Source organism: Convolutriloba macropyga, chromosome 2 (genome assembly GCF_964194025.1).
Source record: "Convolutriloba macropyga chromosome 2, txConMacr16.3, whole genome shotgun sequence".
NCBI lineage: Eukaryota > Metazoa > Xenacoelomorpha > Acoela > Convolutidae > Convolutriloba > Convolutriloba macropyga.
The window spans coordinates 38,838,345-38,861,805 of record NC_134469.1 but is presented as its reverse complement, the minus strand read 5'-3'; the positions used below and the strand labels follow the sequence as shown (position 1 = coordinate 38,861,805).

General features: G+C 39.2%; 2 protein-coding genes across 9 annotated transcripts in view; one reads left to right on the top strand and one right to left on the bottom strand.

Moving 5' to 3' along the window:
- LOC142358649 (uncharacterized) overlaps nucleotides 1-14,697 on the top strand; it is a 71,805-nt gene extending 57,108 nt beyond the window's left edge. For 7 of the 8 annotated variants that reach the window (XM_075410122.1, XM_075410119.1, XM_075410116.1 and 4 more), the window contains exon 2: nucleotides 11,197-14,697. In XM_075410122.1, coding sequence (XP_075266237.1) covers nucleotides 12,327-13,850 — 1,524 coding nt within the window. In that variant the 5' untranslated portion in view covers nucleotides 11,197-12,326 and the 3' untranslated portion in view covers nucleotides 13,851-14,697. Of the gene's footprint in view, nucleotides 1-1,779; nucleotides 2,204-11,196 lie in introns of those variants that run through there. The other variant, XM_075410117.1, reaches the window with a different exon arrangement.
- Nucleotides 14,698-14,707: 10 nt separating this feature from the next.
- On the bottom strand, nucleotides 14,708-19,027 carry LOC142334896 (uncharacterized). The gene has a single exon (XM_075383223.1). It carries the CDS (start codon nucleotides 19,025-19,027, stop codon nucleotides 14,708-14,710), a length of 4,320 nt encoding a protein of 1,439 aa, XP_075239338.1.
- Between the last annotated feature and the right edge of the window lie 4,434 nt (nucleotides 19,028-23,461).

Sequence of the window (23,461 nt, the reverse complement as noted above, 5' to 3'; positions counted from 1 at the left end):
CCAGACTCAAGAAAATAAACAATTGAAAAAATGACGGTGAGAGTTTTTTGGATGAAAGAATGATTTCTCTGACACGTGTATCTGACCTTAATTCAAAAACAATAACAGCAGATAAAAGAATCAAATGCGAAACTCAGTTCTTATTGGAAGCAGACGAAAAATGAATTTTTTATACCAAAAAAGAACATTTCTCGAAAAACGTTTTTTTTATGCCGCTATAGACTATAGACGCTTTTTTATGAAATTGTCCTATTTTCATAAACCTTTAGGAATCCAGTAGCCAGCGCTAAATATTCTTAGACCAGGAAAAAGAAACGTGCTCTGCCCCGTCCCTGTATTTTGAACTCAGCTGACCTCCAATCATGTTCTTTTGAGACAAAATGGTATCTTAATAGTCATTAGCAGAAAATATTGGAACTTTTGGCGACGCCGAAACTCATGCGAGGAGGCTTCTTGTAACTTTCAACCTCTCATTCCCTTCACATCAACTAAGTGATGCTATTTTCATCACCTATCGACGGTTTAACAACTCGTACGCTTGCTAGTTCACTTTTTGATTTTTTCCCACAACTTGCTATGTGCTTGGGCGAGTGCATGCGACCTTTGCCTTCCGTTTCCAAAATTGCACTTGTTATCTCTTGGCTTTGAACTTCCGGTTACGATAATGGTTTTAAACGTTTGAAACCTTTTCGACCGTTTGTTTGTTAATGGCAATTATATCAACTTGTGTACGAGCAATTTGGTTATCAACCGGAACGCGTGAACAACAGACGAAAACTTGTAATTGGACTACTGTCTCAAAATGTTTTCTTCCAACAGAAACTAGGCATCTATTAGCCCCCTCTATTACATCCGCTTGGTTAAAGTTGCCTAAAGTTAGTACTGAAATTGAACGTTTTATCTGACTTATTTTGATAAATTTGCCATCCGTTGGTGACATTTTTACTGCCGCCTCGAATACTCGGAAAGTTGAAATTCGGAATGCTAAATTTAGGGTCCATTACAAATTTGATTAAAGGGACTATGATTCATTTTACAGTGGCTAAGGTTCAAACAGAAATGAAGTGGAGCTCAAATTTCAATGCTAGAGTTTTTCTGCCGTTGTGGCATTTTGCATTTGCAAAGGTTTGAATTTCTCCCCGCCTATTTTTCTCCCGATTTTGCATTCTGCAGAGAAAAATGCACAATTGTGTGCATTGAAACCAGAAACTGCACGTATACAATAGGCGAGTGCGGTGCGTGTACATATTTTAGTTGTTTTTCATCGTTTGGTGAAAGCGTAGTCTAAGACAGCTTATCTTAGACGCTATTGTTTTCGTTTTTCACATGTTTTCAATTTTTGTCAGCTCTTTACTTTTCAATTTCCTCAATTTGACTCGACTTGTAGCCACAAACCATCCAAACAGTTAAACTCAATATTAGACGTAACAGACGTATAGTAATAAGCACGTTCAATTAGTTATTCCTGCAAGTTATTCAGCTAGCAATTTTTCAATTTGATAGTTTTATTGCATTATTTTGAGGTCATTGGTACTTAACTATTTTACTATCGAGCCAATATGTTTGACCAAACTTCTACTCGATTTTGTTACTTCGCTACGGTCGATTAATTTTTTTGTACTAATGGTTAATAACGGAGCTTAACCAGTTGGTAATATACCGTCATTGGTACCATGCGCGTCGTTGAAACGAAGGGGGGGGGGGGGGGGGGGTAGTGAATATACTTTGTGATTAACAGGTATGGTGGTGATGGGTGTTTTTGTGGGGGTATAATAAAATGTGTTATACGGATTATAGTTCGTATATGTGTGTGTGTGTGTCTTTTATGCGTCACTATAAAGAGCACGGGCCGGAAAGAGAGCGGCGTGATCAATTGTTCCCTAGCCTGTCTCTATGACACTTGATATAGTAACTCTACACAGTTAGACGCCTTGTTAGCCACAACTGCTCAAGAGCATGCATCCCGCCGCAGTTGTTTCAAACAATTCAACAATTCATTGTCACTCACCGCCTGATTAACATGCCACATTTTTCAACAATCTCCGAACACGGAAACATCTTTGACTGACTCTTTGAGGAAAATGTATGAAATGGCGATTACTGAGTGATTATCGAATTTTGTCGTGTAAAAATGGCACCTTTAAAGGATTATTTTTCACATAATACTTTTCCAGTTTGAGGACGCGAACATCCTGTTAATCAGGTAAGCTGCTGATGTTAGCCTTCAATTTTTGTAAAAAGTCAGATTCTCAGCAGGGATTATTTGAGGCCTCTTTAATCAACAAAGTAAAACCTATGAGCAATCAACAATAATTTGCGCCAGAATTACCAAAAAATACAGTAGATTGAGAAAACCTCATTTTCACCTAAGATAAGCTTGACATAGCTTGACAAGAAGTTTCTACTTGTTCAACATGTACTTGGCTAAAGAAATGAAGCCTTTAGGAACAAAAAAGAACGTGAGAACGGGTTATAAGAGATGCCCAAGTTCGAGAGCTTAAGACCAGTTGGTGTAAATGGGTAGCACACTAGGCTTGCAAGTAAGAGATCCGGCTGGGAATCCAGTGCTGGTCAATTTTCACAGTAGTTGCACCTGCATAGACCCCTTAACACAGAACATTGTTGACAGCACCGAGGGAGATTTGAAAATAAATTGGGGTCTTTTCCAAATTTTCATAAATTTCTCAAGTTTCAATTCATCCTTAGTACTCTAAATTTTGGCCTAAACAACATTTTTATAAATAGCCACTTTGCCTATTTTCGTAAAATTGCAAAAACTGAATTCAAGCGCCAATTCAAGTTTAAGTGAATGTTTTTCTTTTACTTTTAAAAAAATCAATTTTGCCTGAAAAGGCAAAAATTCTCTGAAAAGCGGTCTTAAATTAGCCGCAGAATTTTCAAAGGAGCCTGGAAAACGAAAGGAGTACCTAACAAATCATAGACAAAATGGCCTTAAAGCGTCGCAAAGGAGCCTAGAAACTTGTCCAAACCCAGGAGAAAACTCAGTTGGAGTTTGAAAATACAAAAACATTAAAAAACATGGGAAAAGAAAAAGAATACGCATAGAAAACATTTATATGACTCTTTATTCTAAACATTGGGTTGAAAAAGAACATCCAGTGAGCATAGGCAGCTTTTCCTATGTATGAATAGGTTACTTCTAAAAATCTCTCTTAAAATGGTTAGCAACTAATTTAGGCTTTTTAAGTCACTCAGGAAACATATTGTGTTAGAATATCGATCAAACTATAGTCTTAAACTTAGTGAGAATTAGAAAGAAAGTTTGACTTACCAGATTAGAAAGACAAGCAATATGATTTTGATCAAAGAAATTATATAAATGAATCGTCAAGAAATGGTGCTGAGAATCAATATTCGGTTCAAATTGGTGAATCTAGATAACTATTATTAGAGTTAGATTAAGTGATGTAAAATCTTCCCAGCATGTATTAAATGATGATGATATCTTCGGAAGTGTGAATGAATTCTCAGAAAAGTGCAAATGCATTCCATTTATGGTTCCCTTTGCGACTGATTTGCAGAAGCAAACCATATTGGGTAACCTTTGCGACCCCCACTATAAATCACGGTGCTAAGATTAGTTTTGTATCTTGACTTTTTCACACTGATAATGGGTATATATACAGCTGATTTTTGAGTCCTTTTTCATCCCCAAATTCAAATCACCATCTTGATCTAATAATCAGATCTCTCCTGTAAATCTCTAAATTCTACTGTAAAATATCATTTTGTTATTCTCTCATTTTTGAGAAATTAATTCTTTTACTTAGTTAAAAACGCTTTTTATTCCGCTTGCGAAAGTCCATAACCCAACAGGTTATGGGCCCAGCAATTTTTTAAGTCATAAAATTAATTTCCAAAACAAAACTAATTTGTTGTTGACAGTCATAATCCTTTTCTGCTTAGTACCTTTTCTTTTCACAACTGTTTTGCCTGCTCAAACTTCAATGGATCAGCAGACAGTGAAGCTGCTGACCTACACAGGAAAGGCACAGGACTTTCCAATCTGGAGTACAAGATTTGTGGCGATGATGCAGACGAAGGGACTCTACATATCACTACTGGGGACAGAGGAGCAACCCAATGAGCCTGCGCCACTGGCCAATGGGGCAAACAATGATGAGAATAAGAACCACAAGGTGCTGAAGGATGCATATGAGAAGGAAGTTGCAGACATCAAGGAGAAACGGAACAATGTGTGGTGCCATCTGGCACTGACTCTAGATGCAACAACCCTCATGCTGATGAGACATGACTGTGTGGGAGATGATGGCATTGGAGATGGAGCAAAAGCTTGGAAGCTTTTGCAGGAGAGATTTCAGAGTGTGGAGACGCCGACAGTGGTGACTTTAGTGGCACAGCTTGCTCGACTGCAGCTCGAGGATTCTGAGGATTTGGACAGCTTCTTCATCAGAGGACAAGAGTTGCTCACAAGGCTACAAGAAGCAGGGGAAGCAGTCTCAGAGACCCTCTTCAACGCCTTGGTCCTCAATGGTCTGCCAATGAGGTATGAAAGTTTTGTTATACAGGAAAGCTTCAACCCGGCAACGAACTTCACAGAGTTGAGGAAAAGGCTGCAGAACTTTCATGAGAGCACGGTGCAGAGACACAAGGGACAAAGTGGTTCAGTGGCACTGGCAGTGAAGCGTGACTTCATGAAGGGACCCAAGAAAGGAAACTGCTTTGTGTGTGGGATCCCTGGACACTTTGCCAAGCACTGCAGGAAGAAGGAGACAGCACAATGCAGAAAGTGTGGTGAGAAGGGTCACCTAGACAGGGCATGCAAGAGACAAAGAGATGGAGGCAAACATGAGTCAGTGGCAATGGGTCCAACATTGGCTACACCAGACGAAGAATGCTGGGCAGCTCTTACCCAGTGGAAGACAGCAGGCATGCTAGTGGACAGTGGTTGTACAGATCACATAGTGACGAACATCGATGCGTTTCTGGACTTTGTGCCAATTCAATCAGTGGTCAGAAATCCCAACGGAGAGGCTTCCAGAGTGGTGGGCAGAGGCTGTGTGAGGATCAGCATACCCTCAAACAAAGGGGAATTCCAATGCGAACTCAAAAATGTTCTGTGTGTGCCGGACTATTCTTCAAACCTCCTATCAGTCTCAAGATGCACGGAGTGTGGACATAGCTTCACTTTCGAGAGAGGAAACAGCTGCATGAAACTCCAGAAGGGAACTCGGGTAAAACTAACACAAGAAAATAATTTGTTTTACTTACCCTGCAGCGTTCTAGAATTCAAGATGAGTTCCAACAGCGTGAAACTTGACAGTGCAAGGAAGTGGCACAGACGATTGGGTCATTTGAATCAAGCGGATGTGGTCAGGAATGCACCAGAGACAGTGGGGGAACTCGATGATGTATGCAATGTGTGTGCATTGGCCAAGATCACAAAGACTCCAGTACCAAGAGTGGCAGAGAGCCAAGCAGAAGAGAAGCTGGAGAGGGTGTTCACAGACGTGATGGGACCTTTCAGAGTAGAGTCACTGTCAGGGTTCCGGTTCTGCATTGTGTTTGCAGACCAGTACACGAAGTTTGTGTTTGTGGACTTGCTTAAGGCAAAGAGTGAAGCACTGGCCAGCCTGAAAAAATTTGTTCTCAGTGTGGGGACGCCCAAGAAGCTGAGGCAAGACAATGCGAAGGAGTTTCTCTCAGAGCAGTTCAAGACGTACTGCTTAGATGCAGGCATTCTACAGGAGAAGACCATACCAGAGACGCCACAACAGAATGGCTTAGCTGAGAGGTGCAACAGGACACTGCTGGAGATGGCAAGATGTTTGCTCATTGACTCAGGACTTCCAAAGATGATGTGGGGAGCAGCAATTCTTCACGCAGCAAGGATCAGAAACTTGGTTGTGAGACGAGGAGAAGAAAAATGCCCAGCAGAGCTGATGAGAGGTATAAAACCTAAGCTTCCAATTAGTAAATTATCTATTTTTGGTTGCACAGTCTTCATGAGGAAGAGGGACAGAGAAGTCAGCAAACTTGAACCCAAGGCACTGGAAGGAAAGTTTGTGGGTTACACTGAAGGAGAAAAGGGATACCTGGTGTACATACCCAACACACGCAAGGTGATGGCAGTTCGAGATGTGATCATCAAGGAGTCTGAAGTGGGCTCAATCCCTGACAACAAAGAAACGGCGGACCTACTAGATGATGGGTCGGAACTGGGAATCTGGCACCCAGATGATGGTCATCAAGACGATGACAGCAGAGAACGACAGGACACATCTACTGCAATAAAGGAGGAGTGGCATGACGCAGGGAGCGTGAATACTCAAGAAACAACACTGAGACAAGAGGCCTCGGATGTTGGAGAAACAGCACTAGATGAAGGATCTAATGCAACAAGAGGGAGTCACAGAGACTCAGAGTCACTAGAAGACAGTGACACAGAAGACTTCTTACAGTTAGAGACAGTTGGCTTCAATGAAGATGCACTGGAACACGCGGACAGAGCAGAGCCCAGACGAGGGACACGAGCAAGGAATGTTCCGCAATTTTTTGGAGAAGTCAGGACCCATCTTGCTGTGACTGAGGGCGACTATGTGGAACCCAAAACAGTCTACGAAGCCAAGCAAGGTGACGATTGGGACCAGTGGCACCGGGCAATGAAGGACGAGGTCAAGGCACTCCAAGACAACGAGACTTGGAACCTAGTGAGACCACCCACAGACAGGGACGTCATACCGGGCAAATGGGTTTACAAAGTGAAATTGGGACCCAGTGGTCAAGTGGACAAATACAAAGCGCTATGTGGCAAAAGGCTTCAAACAAGTGGAAGGACTGGACTACTTTGAGACTTTTGCGCCTACCTGCAAGCCAGAGACATTCAGGATTCTACTTCAACTATCAGCGCAGCAGGGCCATGTGATGCACCAATTTGATGTCAAGACTGCTTTCCTGCACTCATCAATCGAGGAAGAAGTGTATCTGGAACAGCCACAGGAGTTTGTAAAACGCGGATCAGATGGAGAGAAGTTAGTATGTCGACTAAATAAATCAATTTATGGTTTGAAACAGGCTGCTAACAACTGGTACAAAGAGCTGGCAAACTTCCTACTGAGACAGGGGTTCACCAGAAGCAGGAACGATCACTGCTTGTTCGCAAGATCAGAAGCAGAGGATCACACCTTCATCTTGGTCTGGGTTGACGACATCATAGTAGCATCAAGAAGTATGACAGTGATCTCTGATGTCAAGAAGGCACTAGAAGCAACCTTTCAAATGGAAGACAGAGGGAGACTACACTGGTTTCTGGGTCTAAGAATCAGACGAGATGAGGGCAAAGTCACAGTCGACCAAGAACGCTACATAGAAACAATGCTTGAGCGGTTTCAAATGGATCAATGCAAACCCTCAAGAACTCCAGCTGATTTGAATTTGAAACTTCAAACAGCACAGAACGGAGACGAAGAAGTGGACCAGAGGATCTACAGAAGCTTGGTTGGATCACTTCTGTATCTGGCCAAACAGACGAGGCCAGACATCATGTTCACAGTCAACATTCTGTCCAGACACATTAATGCACCTACCAATCAACACTGGATGTGCGGAAAACGACTTCTGCGATATCTTCAAGGTTCAAAAGGTTTAAAACTTACCTACACAAAAGAGGCTAGTTATGATTTAGTGGGGGAAAGTGATGCAGACTGGTCTGGAGACGTGAACGACAGAAAATCAACAACGGGCTATTACTTCAAGCTCAACGGACGTGGCGCAGCACTCAGCTGGGGTGTCAAGAAGCAGGCCACAGTTGCTCTTTCTTCATCAGAAGCAGAATATCAGGGCATGACAGCAGCAGTTCAGGAAGCACTTTACCTCAAACAACTTCTAGAGGATTTTGGCATCCAACAGAAACGTCCAATAGCAATTGGAGAAGACAACCAAAGTTGTATCAGACTCTGCCAAAACCCAGTCATGCACAAAAGGAGCAAGCACATCGAAACAAAGTTTCACTTCATCCGGGACAAGACGGAGGATGGGACTATTTCAATTCACTACGTCCCTACAGACAAAATGGCAGCGGACATCTTCACAAAGTCCTTACCCGTTTCGAAAGTGGAAACATTCAGAGCAGTTTTGATGGGAACAGACTCTACGCAATCAGCTCAAGTCTGAGTGGGGGTGTTAGAATATCGATCAAACTATAGTCTTAAACTTAGTGAGAATTAGAAAGAAAGTTTGACTTACCAGATTAGAAAGACAAGCAATATGATTTTGATCAAAGAAATTATATAAATGAATCGTCAAGAAATGGTGCTGAGAATCAATATTCGGTTCAAATTGGTGAATCTAGATAACTATTATTAGAGTTAGATTAAGTGATGTAAAATCTCCCCAGCATGTATTAAATGATGATGATATCTTCGGAAGTGTGAATGAATTCTCAGAAAAGTGCAAATGCATTCCATTTATGGTTCCCTTTGCGACTTATTTGCAGAAGCAAACCATATTGGGTAACCTTTGCGACCCCCACTATAAATCACGGTGCTAAGATTAGTTTTGTATCTTGACTTTTTCACACTGATAATGGGTATATATACAGATGATTTTTGAGTCCTTTTTCATCCCCAAATTCAAATCACCATCTTGATCTAATAATCAGATCTCTCCTGTAAATCTCTAAATTCTACTGTAAAATATCATTTTGTTATTCTCTCATTTTTGAGAAATTAATTCTTTTACTTAGTTAAAAACGCTTTTTATTCCGCTTGCGAAAGTCCATAACCCAACATATTGAATTTACTCGCATCAAATTTGGAGCCCAATATATTCACTCAACAACAAAAGTCATTGAGGATAGCATTGAGCATGTCCCAGTTTTTCGAGGGTCAAAGCCTGAAATCTTTAATATTAACTAAAATATTGAATAAATCACAGCCAGACCCAGTTGTTTCAAATTGTCCTAAGTTTTTAAAAACATATATGACTCGTTATTAAAACCACCAGGTTGAACAATAACGGCCAGTGAGCATAGGGCGACTTGACCAAACTCATGAACAATTTATAACCACTAAACATAGCCACTATTTACAACAACCGTTTATAATATAAAAACCGAGGGCAGAAAGGCTCATCAATTAATTGATATTCAGGTACTGAATTTACTGCAAGCTCTTGATTTTCAAAATGAATGCTTAGCAATTGCTTTTTGGGGTCGAAGGAGGTTTCCGGTTGTATCAGCCATTGCACTGGAAACAATCAGTCCCAGGGTAAACTGAGGGACTGCTACAGCGCCAATTTGTTCCAAAATTTTTTGTCGGTTGAGAATTTACATTCCAATGATCTGAAATTTGCATCTTCAACTAAAATTAAGCGAAGCAATCAGCAAAACGATTTGGAATGTTGCGAAGTTCAAAGCCCAGTCCGAAATTTGAGTTTTTCGTTGGGTTTTTTGGAAAACATTTTTCATCCAGTCGTCCGGCAATTGTCTGAGACTGTAAAGACATTGTATTATCGTGAGTATTGTCGGTTTGGAAACCAGGATACTTTCGCAGGAACCTTTAATGCTCTCTGTTTTCTAACGAAATGTTCAAAAAAATTAAGCAAATATGAGGAAGGTTCTCGGTGTTTTTGGTAAAACAAACTTTTAATAAATATCTCATTTTTGTCAACATAAGTTAAGACTAATAATTAGGACCGGTTTTCGTTGAACAGATGAGATTTGAACATTGCATAATCTTACTTGCAATAGATTAGGTTTTTTTACTGATTCGCGGGATCTTTTCAACAATTGCCCCCCCTTTGGTACCTAGTAGAGAATCGCCTCCCCTTTTGTGCTATACTTTACCACAATATTACTTGGCCTACTCTTTAGATAGCCGAATATTAGTTTAAGTGCAATTGCGGACCGCTGTTCATGGCCATGCCTCTCATGCGCTGTGGGATGTAATCCGGAAATCGCGGGTCGGTTATCGCAGCGAAGCCGCGACGCGCGCGAAGCGCGCCCACCGACCCGCCAGTCGGAAATTCTTTTCGCTTTGTATTCCGGTTCGGCTAATTGCTATACCACGGTGTATTTCATTCTATTCAATTTAATAGTATGTGCATGCGTGGAAAGTTATTAGTCGTCTCTGATTGGTTAATAAATAGCTCGCTTAAATTCTATTCAAGAATAGCCCCCCCTTTTGCAAAAGGGGGGGCAATTGTTGAAAAGATCCGATTCGTGTATTAAAATGACATCAATTCAATGTATTCCCATTAAATTTGCCCCACTGCATGAAAGTTGTATTCAATGTCATTCGTAGCATCAATATTTGAATTTCTGCTCGAATCAGGAAAAGAGCTAAAATTTGCGCATGGTCAATACGTTGATAAGAAGTTTATTATTTGCATTATCGTCTTGATCAAGATCGGTTGAAAGAAGCCATTGAGCGTGTTAATATGACTTGCATTGAATATGAATAATTGATAGCTTGAGGGCGATGAGTTAAATTACAAGCTACCTCACGCGTGCAGTCCATTGAAATAGTTACAAAGTGTCCACAGGAGTGAAGTCTATTGAAAACCCTGTTTTGTGATATTTGATATTGAGTTCCACTACAAATATCACAGGAACCCAGTCACTTGTGTAAAGCTCTATTGAAAGTGTTTTAAACTAAAATTGATAGTGAGGAGTGACAGTGACTAACCATCAGCTGAGTACGAGGAATGAGATTTAGTCATTCCAAAAAAAAAACTGTCCGTATACTTGATTTTTCCCTGTTCAAATGTCAATTTATGAGGTAATAATTGCACATTACAACTGTCAGTCATCAAAAAGCACTTGTAAAAATATTTCAACTTAACTCAGGTGTACATATAATACTTAAGAGTTAAAAATTACTTTTTAATCGTCACGAGCAACTGTAACACATTTGTATCAGTTTTTGAAAATTGTAAATAAATTTCAAATTGTAAATTAAAATTTTAATTAGTACAAATAGCATGCTGAAACACTGTTAGTTCATACTTTTTGAATTTTAAAATTAAATTTTAGATTAACAATAAACTCTAAAATTTTAAATTAAGGGTTCAAAAAAATTTAATCGTTACAAGTGACACGCATAAACACAGTAGTTCATTCATGCTTTTTATATTAAATTTGTGCTCTACTTTCGTGGTTTAAAAGGTAAGCCTATTAATCAGGCTTAATGTGAACAGCTTTTGTCAATATTTCAGGAGAGCGGAGAGCTAGGGTGGGAAAACTAATCAATGACCATTGCTGACACATCGACTTACCTTTGGTTTAAAAGTTATAATCAGTTATTACATCGAAGCCTTCAATATTTATTAGACAGTTATTTCCTGCATTCTGCCAATTTCATACCATAAATTTCAGTTTAGTCACCGAATTATTATTTGTAAAATAACAGCACTGTTTACACCACGTTACTTACAAAAAATTGAACAACTGTTATTGAAAAATTTACCTTTTTTCAGCTTAAGAGGGTGCTGACTAATCCAACTAACCTCTTCTCCCCTTTTGCTCGATTGCTTTGGGTTTTATTGGAAAAATAGCGCGTTCTTAGCGTGGGCATTGGCGATATTATTCACCTTTATAGCCCCAATCGAGTTTTAAAGTACCCGGCTGAAAGATTATACAACTGGAGCTTAATTCGGGCTGAAAACACCTTTAACCCAAAAGACAATCCTTCTTACCGCCTCAAATATTACCCAATTCCCTTTTGGGGTTACGTAACATTAAGCATATACAGGGGCGGTATTTCTAATTGTGGGCCTATTAGCGCGTGTGCTACTCGTAAACAACAATTATTGCAATATTTACGGTCGTTATTGCAAGATACCCCTCCCCAAGTGTTCGAAAAGTTTAAGCCCAGCAATTTACTTTTGCTGATTGTAAACAAAGCACGCCAGTTGGTTCTTTACTGAGGTAGGTGAAAATTGGTTGGTGTAGATTGAGGTGAGTCAATATTTACATACTTCCCTGTTACAAGCAAGCTCTCAATTAATACATTCAATCACTACAGGTGATAAAGGACTGGCAAATTCGAATACCTGAACACACGCATACACTCCAGTTACTTTAGACAGGAGATTAGTAAATTTGAGAGCTTAAACTAAAGCCTTTCCTTAGATATTTATCTCATTCTTGTTATTACTTATTCACCTTAACGAAGCCTTGCTCTCCAATTATACTCTGTCGTAATTATTAAATATTTACTTATCCTTGACAAATTACAAACTATACAGACTTTGCAAATTTGATTTATTTTTATTGACAATCAAAACGAGGTTGCATTTATTTCTCATTATTTCCTCAATTTATTGCCCATATTTGCAGTAACAAAATGCAGTATCAACTCAACCACAGATCGCTTTCAGATTTAGTCATCTATTCATTTAAATTTTGTACTATACTTTTTATTTTAACTAATGTTGTTCATGGGTGCCATGAGTTTTGTTCGTGTACTATGGAAAACAAAACCATAACTGCCGATTGTCAATTTCGCCACATTCGTGAAATTCCTTCAATCGAGAAAAGTTGGGGTGCTAAATTGGGCAATCTTCTCTTAGCAGGGAACTCTTTGACTTCTCTCAAATCTAACGACTTAGATGAATACAAATACTTGAGAATATTACAGCTATCCTTCAACAAAATTGACTATATTGACGATCACGCTTTCGAGAATTTACAATCTATTGAGTTAATTAACCTGGATTATAACAGCCTTTCCGATTTATCAGTTTATAGCTTTCTCAATGTCCAGCCTCAGTCTCGAACCCCCTCCCGCAAACTGTTCATAACCATTTTCCACAACCCGATTGTTTGTTCATGTGCCTTGAATGCTAAATTGAACACAATCAAAAACAAAAACAGCAAAATTGAGCAATTTTTCATAACTTGCTTCGAAAACAATGACGATGTTATCAGTTCAGTTCCGATCCAAGTGGAAAAATTTGCGGAACAAAATTGCAAAAATGTTGACGAGAATTTCGATCACGTCTACACCTTGCCGACAACTAAGTATGTCCCCCCAATTCCAATACCCAAACCCAACGATAACTTCAAACCAAATGAATTCGCTGTCGACTCAGGGATAATGGTTACCCAAGTTACGAATCCACCCTTGAAGACGTCGCAAGACCCTTTGATGGGCACTGGAAACAATACAAGTCTCTATCCAAGTTTGAATTTGGAGTCGGGTCAGATTACCATCAAATTATGGCACCTTATACTGCTGATCGGAACCGCAATCCTAATTTCAGTTTTGGTGATCTTAATTTGCTACCTGTCCATATCTCGACTGTGCACTTTGAGCGAATCGGGGGGTCGCAAGTCAACGTCGCCCGGGCGTTCCTCGTACCTTTCTAATGGAAACATACAAGAGCACCAGTTTGCAACTCTGAACAGCATTCATACAAACCAAAGCAATGGTTATGTACACAGCGGACTGTATGATAACATACCCATGAACAGTACTGCCTACTCGACATTGTCCCGGAACCATTACGGGTCAGATTTCAGACTCAGTACAGAAATGCATCGTCGCAGTCGTAACAGCTCCCAGAACAGCACCAATGGTAACATGCTTTTCAGCACAGACACCGTCCCCGCTCCCACCTGCAGCAACATTGAGGATTTCCCCGATTTCTCAGGATCCCGGGAAAAGCTGAGGAACACACCGAATGGTAATTACGAGAGTAAACTTGGCAATGGGAAACTGCCCGACTTTTCAGACGTCGGGGACTCGAAATACATCCGTGCTAACAAGAACAACGAAGTGTTCTTTTTGGACCAAGAAGATCCAAACTGCAAATTCAGCTCAAACTACGTCAATTTTACACCTCGAGATAGTTACTCAGAGTGGTAAAAACCAACTAAACATCTCATAACTTCAGAAATCATTGACATCAAGCTACTTCTCTTTTCTTTGACTATTCTGACATTCAGTTATAGCACCTTTTCTGCCCTCCCCCCCCCCCCCCCCAGCATTGTGGGGAGGGGGGAGAAAAAATTCCAGCTTTAAATCATAGTTATGAAGCAACATTTCATGACCATAGTGGTGAGCATTTTGAAACCTTAGTGATATTTCTTAAGCTGACTACAAAATTTTGCGCAAGCTTGTTGAGCATGGACCTTTTATGATCGGAAACCCAAAATAATTGAGGTGGCTTAAATTGTAAGGGTGTCCCAGTTGAATTAAACTCTATAAGAACATGTTTTGAGACTTTGCTCTAGACCTAATTAATAAGAACGCCAAATTCAATCTTCAGGCAAACACCCTGGTCTGTTTATTAATGTAGGGTTACATATAAAGGCAATCTTCTGTTCTCGAGAAGATCTAAAGAGTCCCAGAAAGTTCTACTTTACATAAACAAAAGTATGCAATATTGTGAGCTGATACAAAATGCTGCACCGCAGTATTAAAATGCTCAAAGGACAAAAGAGAACTTATTCTGAAAACTTCAAATAAAATAAAAACGAGTTGTTCTCCAGAAACAAGATTTCGAATTATCAGAAAGATACATCAAGGTTGTAAATAACAGAATAGTCACGAGCTGAAAATCTTGTAAATTTTGCAGAGGAAGCTATCAGTATTTATTAATGTCGTGTATGCAGTATTTTCTTTCAATTGATTGTAGATTACTTTGTTTTGAAATGATTTATGAATAATTTTCCGTTAATTTTCTTCAGAATTTATAGTTGCAAATATTGTACTGATTGTTTTCAATAGCAGGAAGACAAAATCTCACTTCCAAAGTTCTGACTTTGAGCAACGCCGATGAGGTACTTGTAAGCCAGTGTGTGATGTGCGAGCGATAAGCTACTGCTCTGTTTTTTCAAGCGATCGAGGAAGAAGAAGCAGTATGCTGCAACTCTAACCAAACGATTCCAATTGCTGAAGCGTGCAATGTCGATGGGACATTGAATTGCTGAGTGTAGATCGGTTTGCAACGCATGAACGATGAGAACGTTTGAATTTCGTGCTTTCAAGATGTCCTGACTTGGCCAGTCACTTTTTGGTAACTGTAGAAAGGAAGGACCGTTGAGCCATCGAGAACTGCAGTTCATCTGTTTAACGTCATAGCCTCTTGATCCATCATCGGCTGGATTGTCAGCTGAGGTGATGTAATTCCAGTCATGTGCTGTTGATACATCAAGTATCTTCGCCAACCTGTTAGCAACAAATATGCGATGACGTATCTCTGGGGTTCTGAGCCAATAAAGAACTGTGGTACTATCGGACCAGAAAACTTTTTCATTAATGTGAAGGTCGTGCTCTTCTGTCACGAATTGTGCGAGCAGAGCTGCGTAGACGGCGGCTTGCAACTCGAGATTTGGAATTGTCATTCTTTTGATTGGAGCTACGCGGGCTTTTCCCATGATGAATTTCACTTGAACGGTTTCATCAACGTATTCAATCCTAAGATACGAAACTGCTGAGAGTGCATACTCCGACGCGTCTGAGAATGTATGGAGAGCTGTTTCCTTTATTGCTTTGTTAATGAATAAACAGCGAGGTATTGAAATTTCGCGGAATTCCCGTAGTTCGTTTTGCAGCTGAGTTAGATCTGCAAATTCATTGAGGTCCAATGGTTTGTCCCATTTTGGTCCATGATTCCAGGCGGCCTGTAGACTTTTACGAACTCGGATGGTGAGCGGTGCTATAAAACCTAGGGGGTCAAAAATGGATGCGACCAACCGCAGAAGTTTTCTTTGGGTTATCATAGTGTTATCCAAGGGAAACTTCTTGAAAAGTTTCTTCTCGATTACATAAGTGTCTGTTTTTGCATTCCACGGTAATCCGAGGACCTTTTGAATTTGAGGTGAAGCTTCGTTTGTGTTTAAAAGTTGATCCCTACTGACTTGTTGCAAAAACGCAGCCGAATTAGAATTCCACTTGGTGAGGTTAAAACCCCCAAGAGACAGGCAAGCTTTAGTGCTGCTCATTATGTTTACAGCTTTTTCAACGTCGTCAGTGGAAATATACAAATCGTCCATGTAGATATTGCGTTCAACAATATGGGAAACCTCAGGAAAATGTTTCTGATTATCTATTGCAGAGCGACGTAGAGCGTACGATGCAATGCAAGGTGGTGACGTTGCACCAAATATGTGGCTAGTGTATTCATATTCTTCTATTTTGCCGTTGTGATCCCACAAGAAACGAAGGTATGAACGGTCTGAAGGAGCAACTTTGACTTGCATAAACATTTGCTCAATGTCAGCGGATATTGCGATATGACTTTCTCTGAAACGCAAAATAATCCCAACAAGATTGCTGAGCAAGTCCGGGCCTTTCAACAGATTTGAGTTGAGAGATTGGCCTTGAAAGATGCTGGATGCGTTAGTCACCCGTCGAATTTTTCCGGGCTTATTTTCGTTTGAGACCGGATGATGAGGTAGATAAGAAACTGACTTTGTGTTGTCGGTACAAGTATCAATTTTTACAACATATCCGTTTTGCAAGTCCTTTTGCAAAGTCTCTTCATATTTTTCTCTTAATACTGGCTTTGTGGAAAGCTTTGCTTTTAGCTGCTTCAACTGTTTCTCAGCGAGCCATCTGTTATTCGGCAATTTTGCGTTCTCTTTCCACAAGAGACCAACTTCGTAATGACCATCCTTGAATCTGGTTGTGGATTGTAAAATTTCCAAAGCCTTTTTATCGTTCTTGGACAGTGCTTTTTTCTCGGATGCAATGCCATAATTTTCGATCTTCATCCAATCCTGAACTTTAGTGAATAGTTCGTTGTCCAATTGGCCATGGGAACAAATTTGGGTTTTGAGAACTGGATTTTGCTCATCTGCAATTATGTTGGTCTTTCCGGCACAAGTCCAACCTAATGGTGTCTTGACAGCCCAAGGTGTGTTTTTCGGGCCTTTAACTATCTCATTGTAGTGGATTAAATCAAGGTTATCAATTCCAATGATTATACACACTTGATTTTGTTTGACATTTGGAAACGTGATGTGTTTAAGGTGATCAAACTTACTACAAAGTTTGTTCAGCTCACTGGTTTTAACTGGTACTGCTAGCACATCGATTGAAACTACTGAGCTATTCTGAGATCTGTATGGCTTGATTTGGACAGAAACTTGAGAACAGTCTATTTCTCTAGTTGTATGGTAGCCACTGATAGGCATTTTAGCGACTGTGTTCAAGTCAATCTCCAATTCTGATGCTGCAGATGTAAGCAGCAAGCTTTGACAACTTCCGTTGTCTAGATACGCATAAGTATCAAGAGTTTTTACACCATTGGAAAGTTCAACCGGAACAAGGGCTACTTGTCCTGTTCCATGTAATTGAACGGATTTAACGGCCGATGGCGGCTTCACTCTCTGATTATTGTCTCCAAAGCTCTCATGGAGCAGAGTATGATGCTTTCGGCCACAATTGCCAGTTCGACAAACATTTTTTGAATTGCAATCTTGAACATGATGACTGCCAAAGCAGTTGAAGCAAAGTTTTAAATTTTTGACATGTTCTCTCCGATCGAAAGGAGAGAGGGTTTGGAAATGAGAACATTTGTAGAGATATTGACAGGTCTCATTACTGGGGCAAACAACAGTTCTGGAGGGGCCTTGTTTGTTACCGTCTGAAAAGGAGCCACCTTGTTGACCATTGCTTGTCGTTCTCGTAGATGAGGGCAAGGGACTTTGAGTTTTCTGAATCCATGGTTTATGGGCAAAGTTTGATCTTCCATGGCTGGGTCGTGTTATGGAAATTGGCGCTGGCAAATCTCTACAAGCCTTTGCGTAGATTGATAACCAATCAGAAAGGTCTTTAAGAGACGGCTGCAGTGAAAACTTTTCGAGGGCATACTTGTTCCAGTCCAGGCGGACTGGTGTCGGAAGTTTATTTAATGCCTGATTGAGATTTGTAGTAGAATGGATGTCGTGATTGAATCCAAGTTGTTGAAATGTATCCACTAGGGTAAAGAGAAAGGCTGAAAATTGGGTATAACTTTCGGGGACAGTCAGATTAGGTGGTTTGAACTGCGAGAGTTTATCAAGAAAGGCATTTACTATCCGGTTTGGGTTTCCGAAGTGTTCCTCAAGACGATTCAACGCTGGGACATACAGACTACCGTTGCAGCCGTATCCATCTATTAAATGCTTTGCCTCTCCAGTTAATAGCGATTGAAGATGTATCATCTTTTCTGATAATGACATAGGCGATCGATCTATTGTGGCTTGAAAAATGCTGAACCACTTCATCCAGTCGAGTGGGTTGCCATCAAATTTTGTTGCCTGCAACTTGGGTACAGATTTCTGGAAACAAGTGGACATAGAGATGGGGTTCTGATATGAAGCAGAGCCAAGTGTAGCGGACGCCGACGGATCTGAGAATTGTTGATTGGAAAGGAATCTCCATGATGGATTGCTGTTCGAAACATGAAATGATGTGTCTTGGTTGACTGAACTACTGTTTGAATTAGCAAGAAACGGTTCCGAAGACAAGGCACTGTGAACAGGATTTCCAGATGAAGTAGCCGTTGAGAAACCAATATTGGATTCCATATTAGCCGGCGGCGAAATGGAATTGGAGTGAACTGAGCTAGCGGGCGCTGCAGAGTCCGACGAAAAAAGTTGACCTGACACTTCGTTCCCAGCGGATGCTGAGAAATTTGTAGAAGTCCTTTTAGTGTTAAGAATGGTTGGGTTACTGCTGCTACTATCAAATGTTACCCTTAAGTTGCCTGATGAAACATTGCTTACTTCTGCGTTTTGAGTTTCTTTTTTGTGTTTGCGGAGGGCAGCGGTTGTTTTTCGAATCTTGAATTTTAGTTTGCTAAGTTGAAAACAGAGCGTATCTGCGTCTTCTGATGGTGAGATGTCCAAAAGCTCTTGAACGGAGTTGTCGAGTTTCTCTTGCAGCTCTTTAATTTCGCTCAATGTTTCTTCTAGAGTTTCCGTGTCCTCCCCGGAATCGATTCCTGAAACTACAAATTCGATGCAGGATTCAATTTCGCTTTCAAACATTAGCTTTTGGTTTTTAATGTGTTTCAAATGAGGATCAACAGAGGATTCTTCGTTTTCACCCATTGCTGGTGTTTGTGAACTCGTAGAACTTACCTGATGTTTAACTCTTGTTGATTTTCCGGTTCGAGTAAGAACCATTAACTCTGTTTTGTTGAGTGGGTCTAGAGCTTTGAATTTAATTTAGCCACTTTTAGTAGCATTGTTAACCAAATCTCAAGGCCAAAACCTGTTTATTTAACTACCGGTTAACAATTACCTACCAAACTGTACTAAACCCTGCCAAAATGTTGATACGGTACTTTACCAAAACTACCGAACCTTACCAAACCTTACCGTACCTGATCAAACCTTACCAAGCCTTACCGAACCTTACCAAGCCTTACCGAACCTTACCAAGCCTTACCGAACCTAACCAATCCTTACCGAGTCTGATCAAACCTTACCAAGCCTTACCGAACCTTACCAAGCCTTACCGAACCTTACGAAGCCTTACCGAACCTTACCAAGCCTTACCGAACCTTACCAATACTTACCGAACCTTACCAAGCCTACCGAACCTTACCGGATACCAACAAATACCAATACCAGAATGATAAACTCAAAATCTACCAAATAACCACAGTAAAATCCGGACACAAACCGAGGTTTATGCCAAAACACACGGTAGGAAACGTTGGTTTTGCCAATAGCGAAATAAAATTTTAATGGCGGTATCGGAGCAATAAAACAAATGGCTGAATTTTATTGCAAATTGTTAACAGGTCCGGAAAAATTCTCTAGGTGCGAGAAAAAAAACAACGCTGGGGAAATTACTGGCGAATCACCAGAGTCAAAGGAAATAAGAATAAGGTAATCAAGGGAGTCCCAGATATAAACTCTCTGTTGGGTTGGGCGATGATGGGTTGCCTCGGGTTGGGTTGGTTGGGATGGGTCTTTGTCTAAAATTTCCTTCTCTACCCTGATCACGAGAAAAAAAATTCTCGAGAAGGAAATTTTAGCTGTCCATTCTTTCGTTGGGCGCCAGAATGTTACTTTGGCCGCCTTAGGAACTTTGTGAGATTTATTTGATTATTGAATTAATAAAGGATTACATTGGTTTAGTATAAATTAATCAGTTTCCAGTTTCTAGTTTTTGTTAAATTGACTGTTCTTCACGATTTCTGATGTTGTTATGGCTGAATACTTGCATGACTTTTCTTAACCGTGTCGAATCAGTATCGGGCACAGATGGTAAATAGTGCACATATGGCAAATAATCCACTGGGCATCAATGTTGATGACAACCTATAGTCACAGAAGCAACAATGAAGGGTAGAAATAAGGTATATAAGCAACAAACCTCCAAATTTATTTGGGGGCGAGGTAACTTTATACCAGCCCTACTTTTTGCTGAGCCAATTCGTGCCTATGGATATCTTTTGCGAAGAGATACAGAAGTGACATCATTAAAAGGCCCTTGAAAAGCTTAATCAATTGTTGAAGAGATGGGTTCAATTTGTTGATGAGAAGATATTAAGGTTTAAAGTTCTCAAATTTAGTTCACTTTCCGTGCCTTTTCACGTTTAAATTTCGCGTGCAAAGTAAGAAAAAAGACATAGAAATAGTTAAATCAAAGAATTTAAAATTTCTGTAATTTTTCTTTTCTTGCTAAGCTTTATGCTCAACAGACGATGGATGTCTTCGTGTAAACTTTTCAGATTGTAATATCATGAATTAGTGATTTAAATTTACTATTCTCGCAAAACTCGATCAGTAATATTGCAAACTTGGCTTTTTTCAAGGTACACTTGGCTGACCAATATTTTTGAGACCCATAGCAAAGAAAAATAATTGAAGTTGATAAAGCACTAAATAACAGGCCATTCGAGTTCTTCTGATTTCCTGAAAAATGTCAAGGCTTAAACTATTCGAAGTTTTTCATATTTTTCGATTTTTCCACCATTGAGAATATTTGAACTCCAGGTTGCATTATTTGGATAAATTTGCGGTCACAATTATTTGTGAGTTGTTCCATTGTCCTGGCTTTAATCTGAAACCATCAAAAACTGTACAATTAGATAACAAAGGAGCAATAAAGAACCAATATAAAAAAATTCAAGAGACCCAAATCCGGAGGAAATCTGTAAAATCATATAACCCTTAAGGACAGTTTTTATAACGATGATTTCAACTACACGAAGACAAAAATATGTACATTTTTTAGATTTACAGTTTATTTTTCACAAAGAGTTTTTTCATTCAGTAGGCTTTCCAGATTATATTCAATTTTTTAAGCATTTTAAACATTTTGAACAACCAATTCAAAGCCAAATATGCAACGAACAGCATGGTTTTTGCATTGGTCGAACAACTAAAACTCAGTTCATTGTTTAATGCGACAAACTGTGTTCTGAGCTAGAAGACAAAAAGAAAAGAATATCTGTTTTCATTGATATAACAAAAACGCTCGAAGCAATTAACTTCAAAATTACTATCCAAAAACTTTCTCATTTTGACTTTGATGAACAGTTCCTCCTGTTTTTCAAATCGTATCTTTTAGGCAGGCAACAACCAGTAGTTATTTCAGACTATGCTTCGATTTATGTGAACGTAACCAGTGGAGGATCACAAGGGTCAGTTTTTTCAGTCTTTCTGTTCTCGGTTTTTATAAATGAACTACCAGAAGTTTTATTGAATGAAAGTTTTTTTTGCGGACGACCCCAAAATTGTTGGTTCAGAAACTCATAAACCAATTTTACAAAATGATATTGATAGTGCTATCAAGTGGAGTGAAAAAACTATTTGAAATTTTATCTCACAAATTTCAAGTTTTTGAATTTTTCTCTACAAATTCTCATTGTCTAATATTGATTTTTCAAGCAACAAAACATTAGATTGAACGGGTCAAGTCGATAAGAGATCTTGGCAGAAATTTCTCTCAAATCATTTTTTTTGGGACTTTCACGTTGACGTTATAAAAAAAGCCTCCAATAGCCAGCTCATATTCGACGAGTTTTGCCTGCTGAAACAAAAGCGAATGTTAAGTGTGTTCTGGTTAAGAGTTATATACTTTCAGTTCTCCACTATGGATCACATATTTGGTTCTCCAGTAAAGTTAGACTACAGCGTCTGGAGAAAGTTCAAAGATGTGTTAAGTGGATCTGTAGAAAATGGAATCTCTCCGATTCAGACAATGTCTTAAGTCTGATTAACCAAGGTCTTTTGCCAATTGGGTACAAGCTGGTCCTCTCGAATCTTCTTTTTTTGAACAAAGTACTTGTTGGACAGACAAATCTGAATGCACTTGATTTCCGGGAGACCAAATCACACGACTGCAGGACACGATCCAGTGGATGAGTCTTCATTTATGCTAGAGAAATGAAACACAAGCGGTGCGAAGAAAAGTTTTTGTTGGAGTAGCTAAAGGTAACAATGCGCCTTCATTCAACTACAATCTTTCCTTTTATAAGCCTCTGAGTAATCCCAAAACATTGCAAAGAGAAACGAAAGAACTCTTTTGGGCGGAAGCAATGTCAAAATTCAGATACTACTGCTATTGTTCTGGATGGGGTCCATTGGAAAACCTTTATCAAATTTCAACTTCCCCTAAGTGGGGCAAAACTAAGACTATGTTTGTTTTGAATACTTTTTTTGTTTTTATTATTAAAATAGTGCAACTTGATAATACTATAGAAATTTTATTAGCAACCAAAATGCAGTCGCTCATGATGTAGGGAAATATTTAAAAGCATTTACCTCAGAATCTGAAAGATTTTTTCCCAATTCACTTGTTCTCTTTTTTCATAGCTATCAATTTTCGAAGATTGTTCCCTTTTTTCAAAAAATAAGAAATTTTATGCTAGCCCCATTTTTTGTTCAGACAATTTTTGATTTCTTTGAGGGCATCCAAGATTAGCATAGGTGGAATCAACATGAGACTCTCTGCGTCTAGTATTTCACTATGAAGAGCTTTTTTTTAGCAATTTTGCTACTTTGATAAAAAAAAATCGTTCTTCATTTACAAACCTCAATTTCAGGCAATTTAGCCTAAGTTTAACCATATTTAGCTAATTCTCTAATCAAATACAACCATTTGCGATACTAACTTGCAGACATTTTTTAGAGTTTTTTATGAACTTTAGACCAGTCAATCACCAAAGCTAAACTAAATTGTCATCCATTGTTCAGTTTGATTAAAATCTTTGTTTAAGTCTTGATAAATGGGGAGAAACTCGATAGAGATCTGCGTTTTAAGGGTTTTTGGTTTAAAATATAAAAAAAACAAAACCAAAAATAAGTAAATGAATATGAAGATATATTACACCGGACATTAAAAAAGTTAAGAATTAAAAAAAAATCAATAAGAAAATTATTGTTTTTACAAACAAACTTTAAGTTCTAACAATAACATACACTTTTTCAGCTAGCACAATTGACTAACTGACTGAACAACAATCAACAATGACTCTTTCTGTATTTTTTACTTTTCGAACTACAATGAGATTCGAAAATCAAATC

What these genes read in the sequence shown, in the direction of transcription:
- LOC142334896 (XM_075383223.1), bottom strand. Translation starts at nt 19,027, where the DNA reads ATGGGTGAAAACGAAGAATCCTCTGTTGATCCTCATTTGAAACACATT.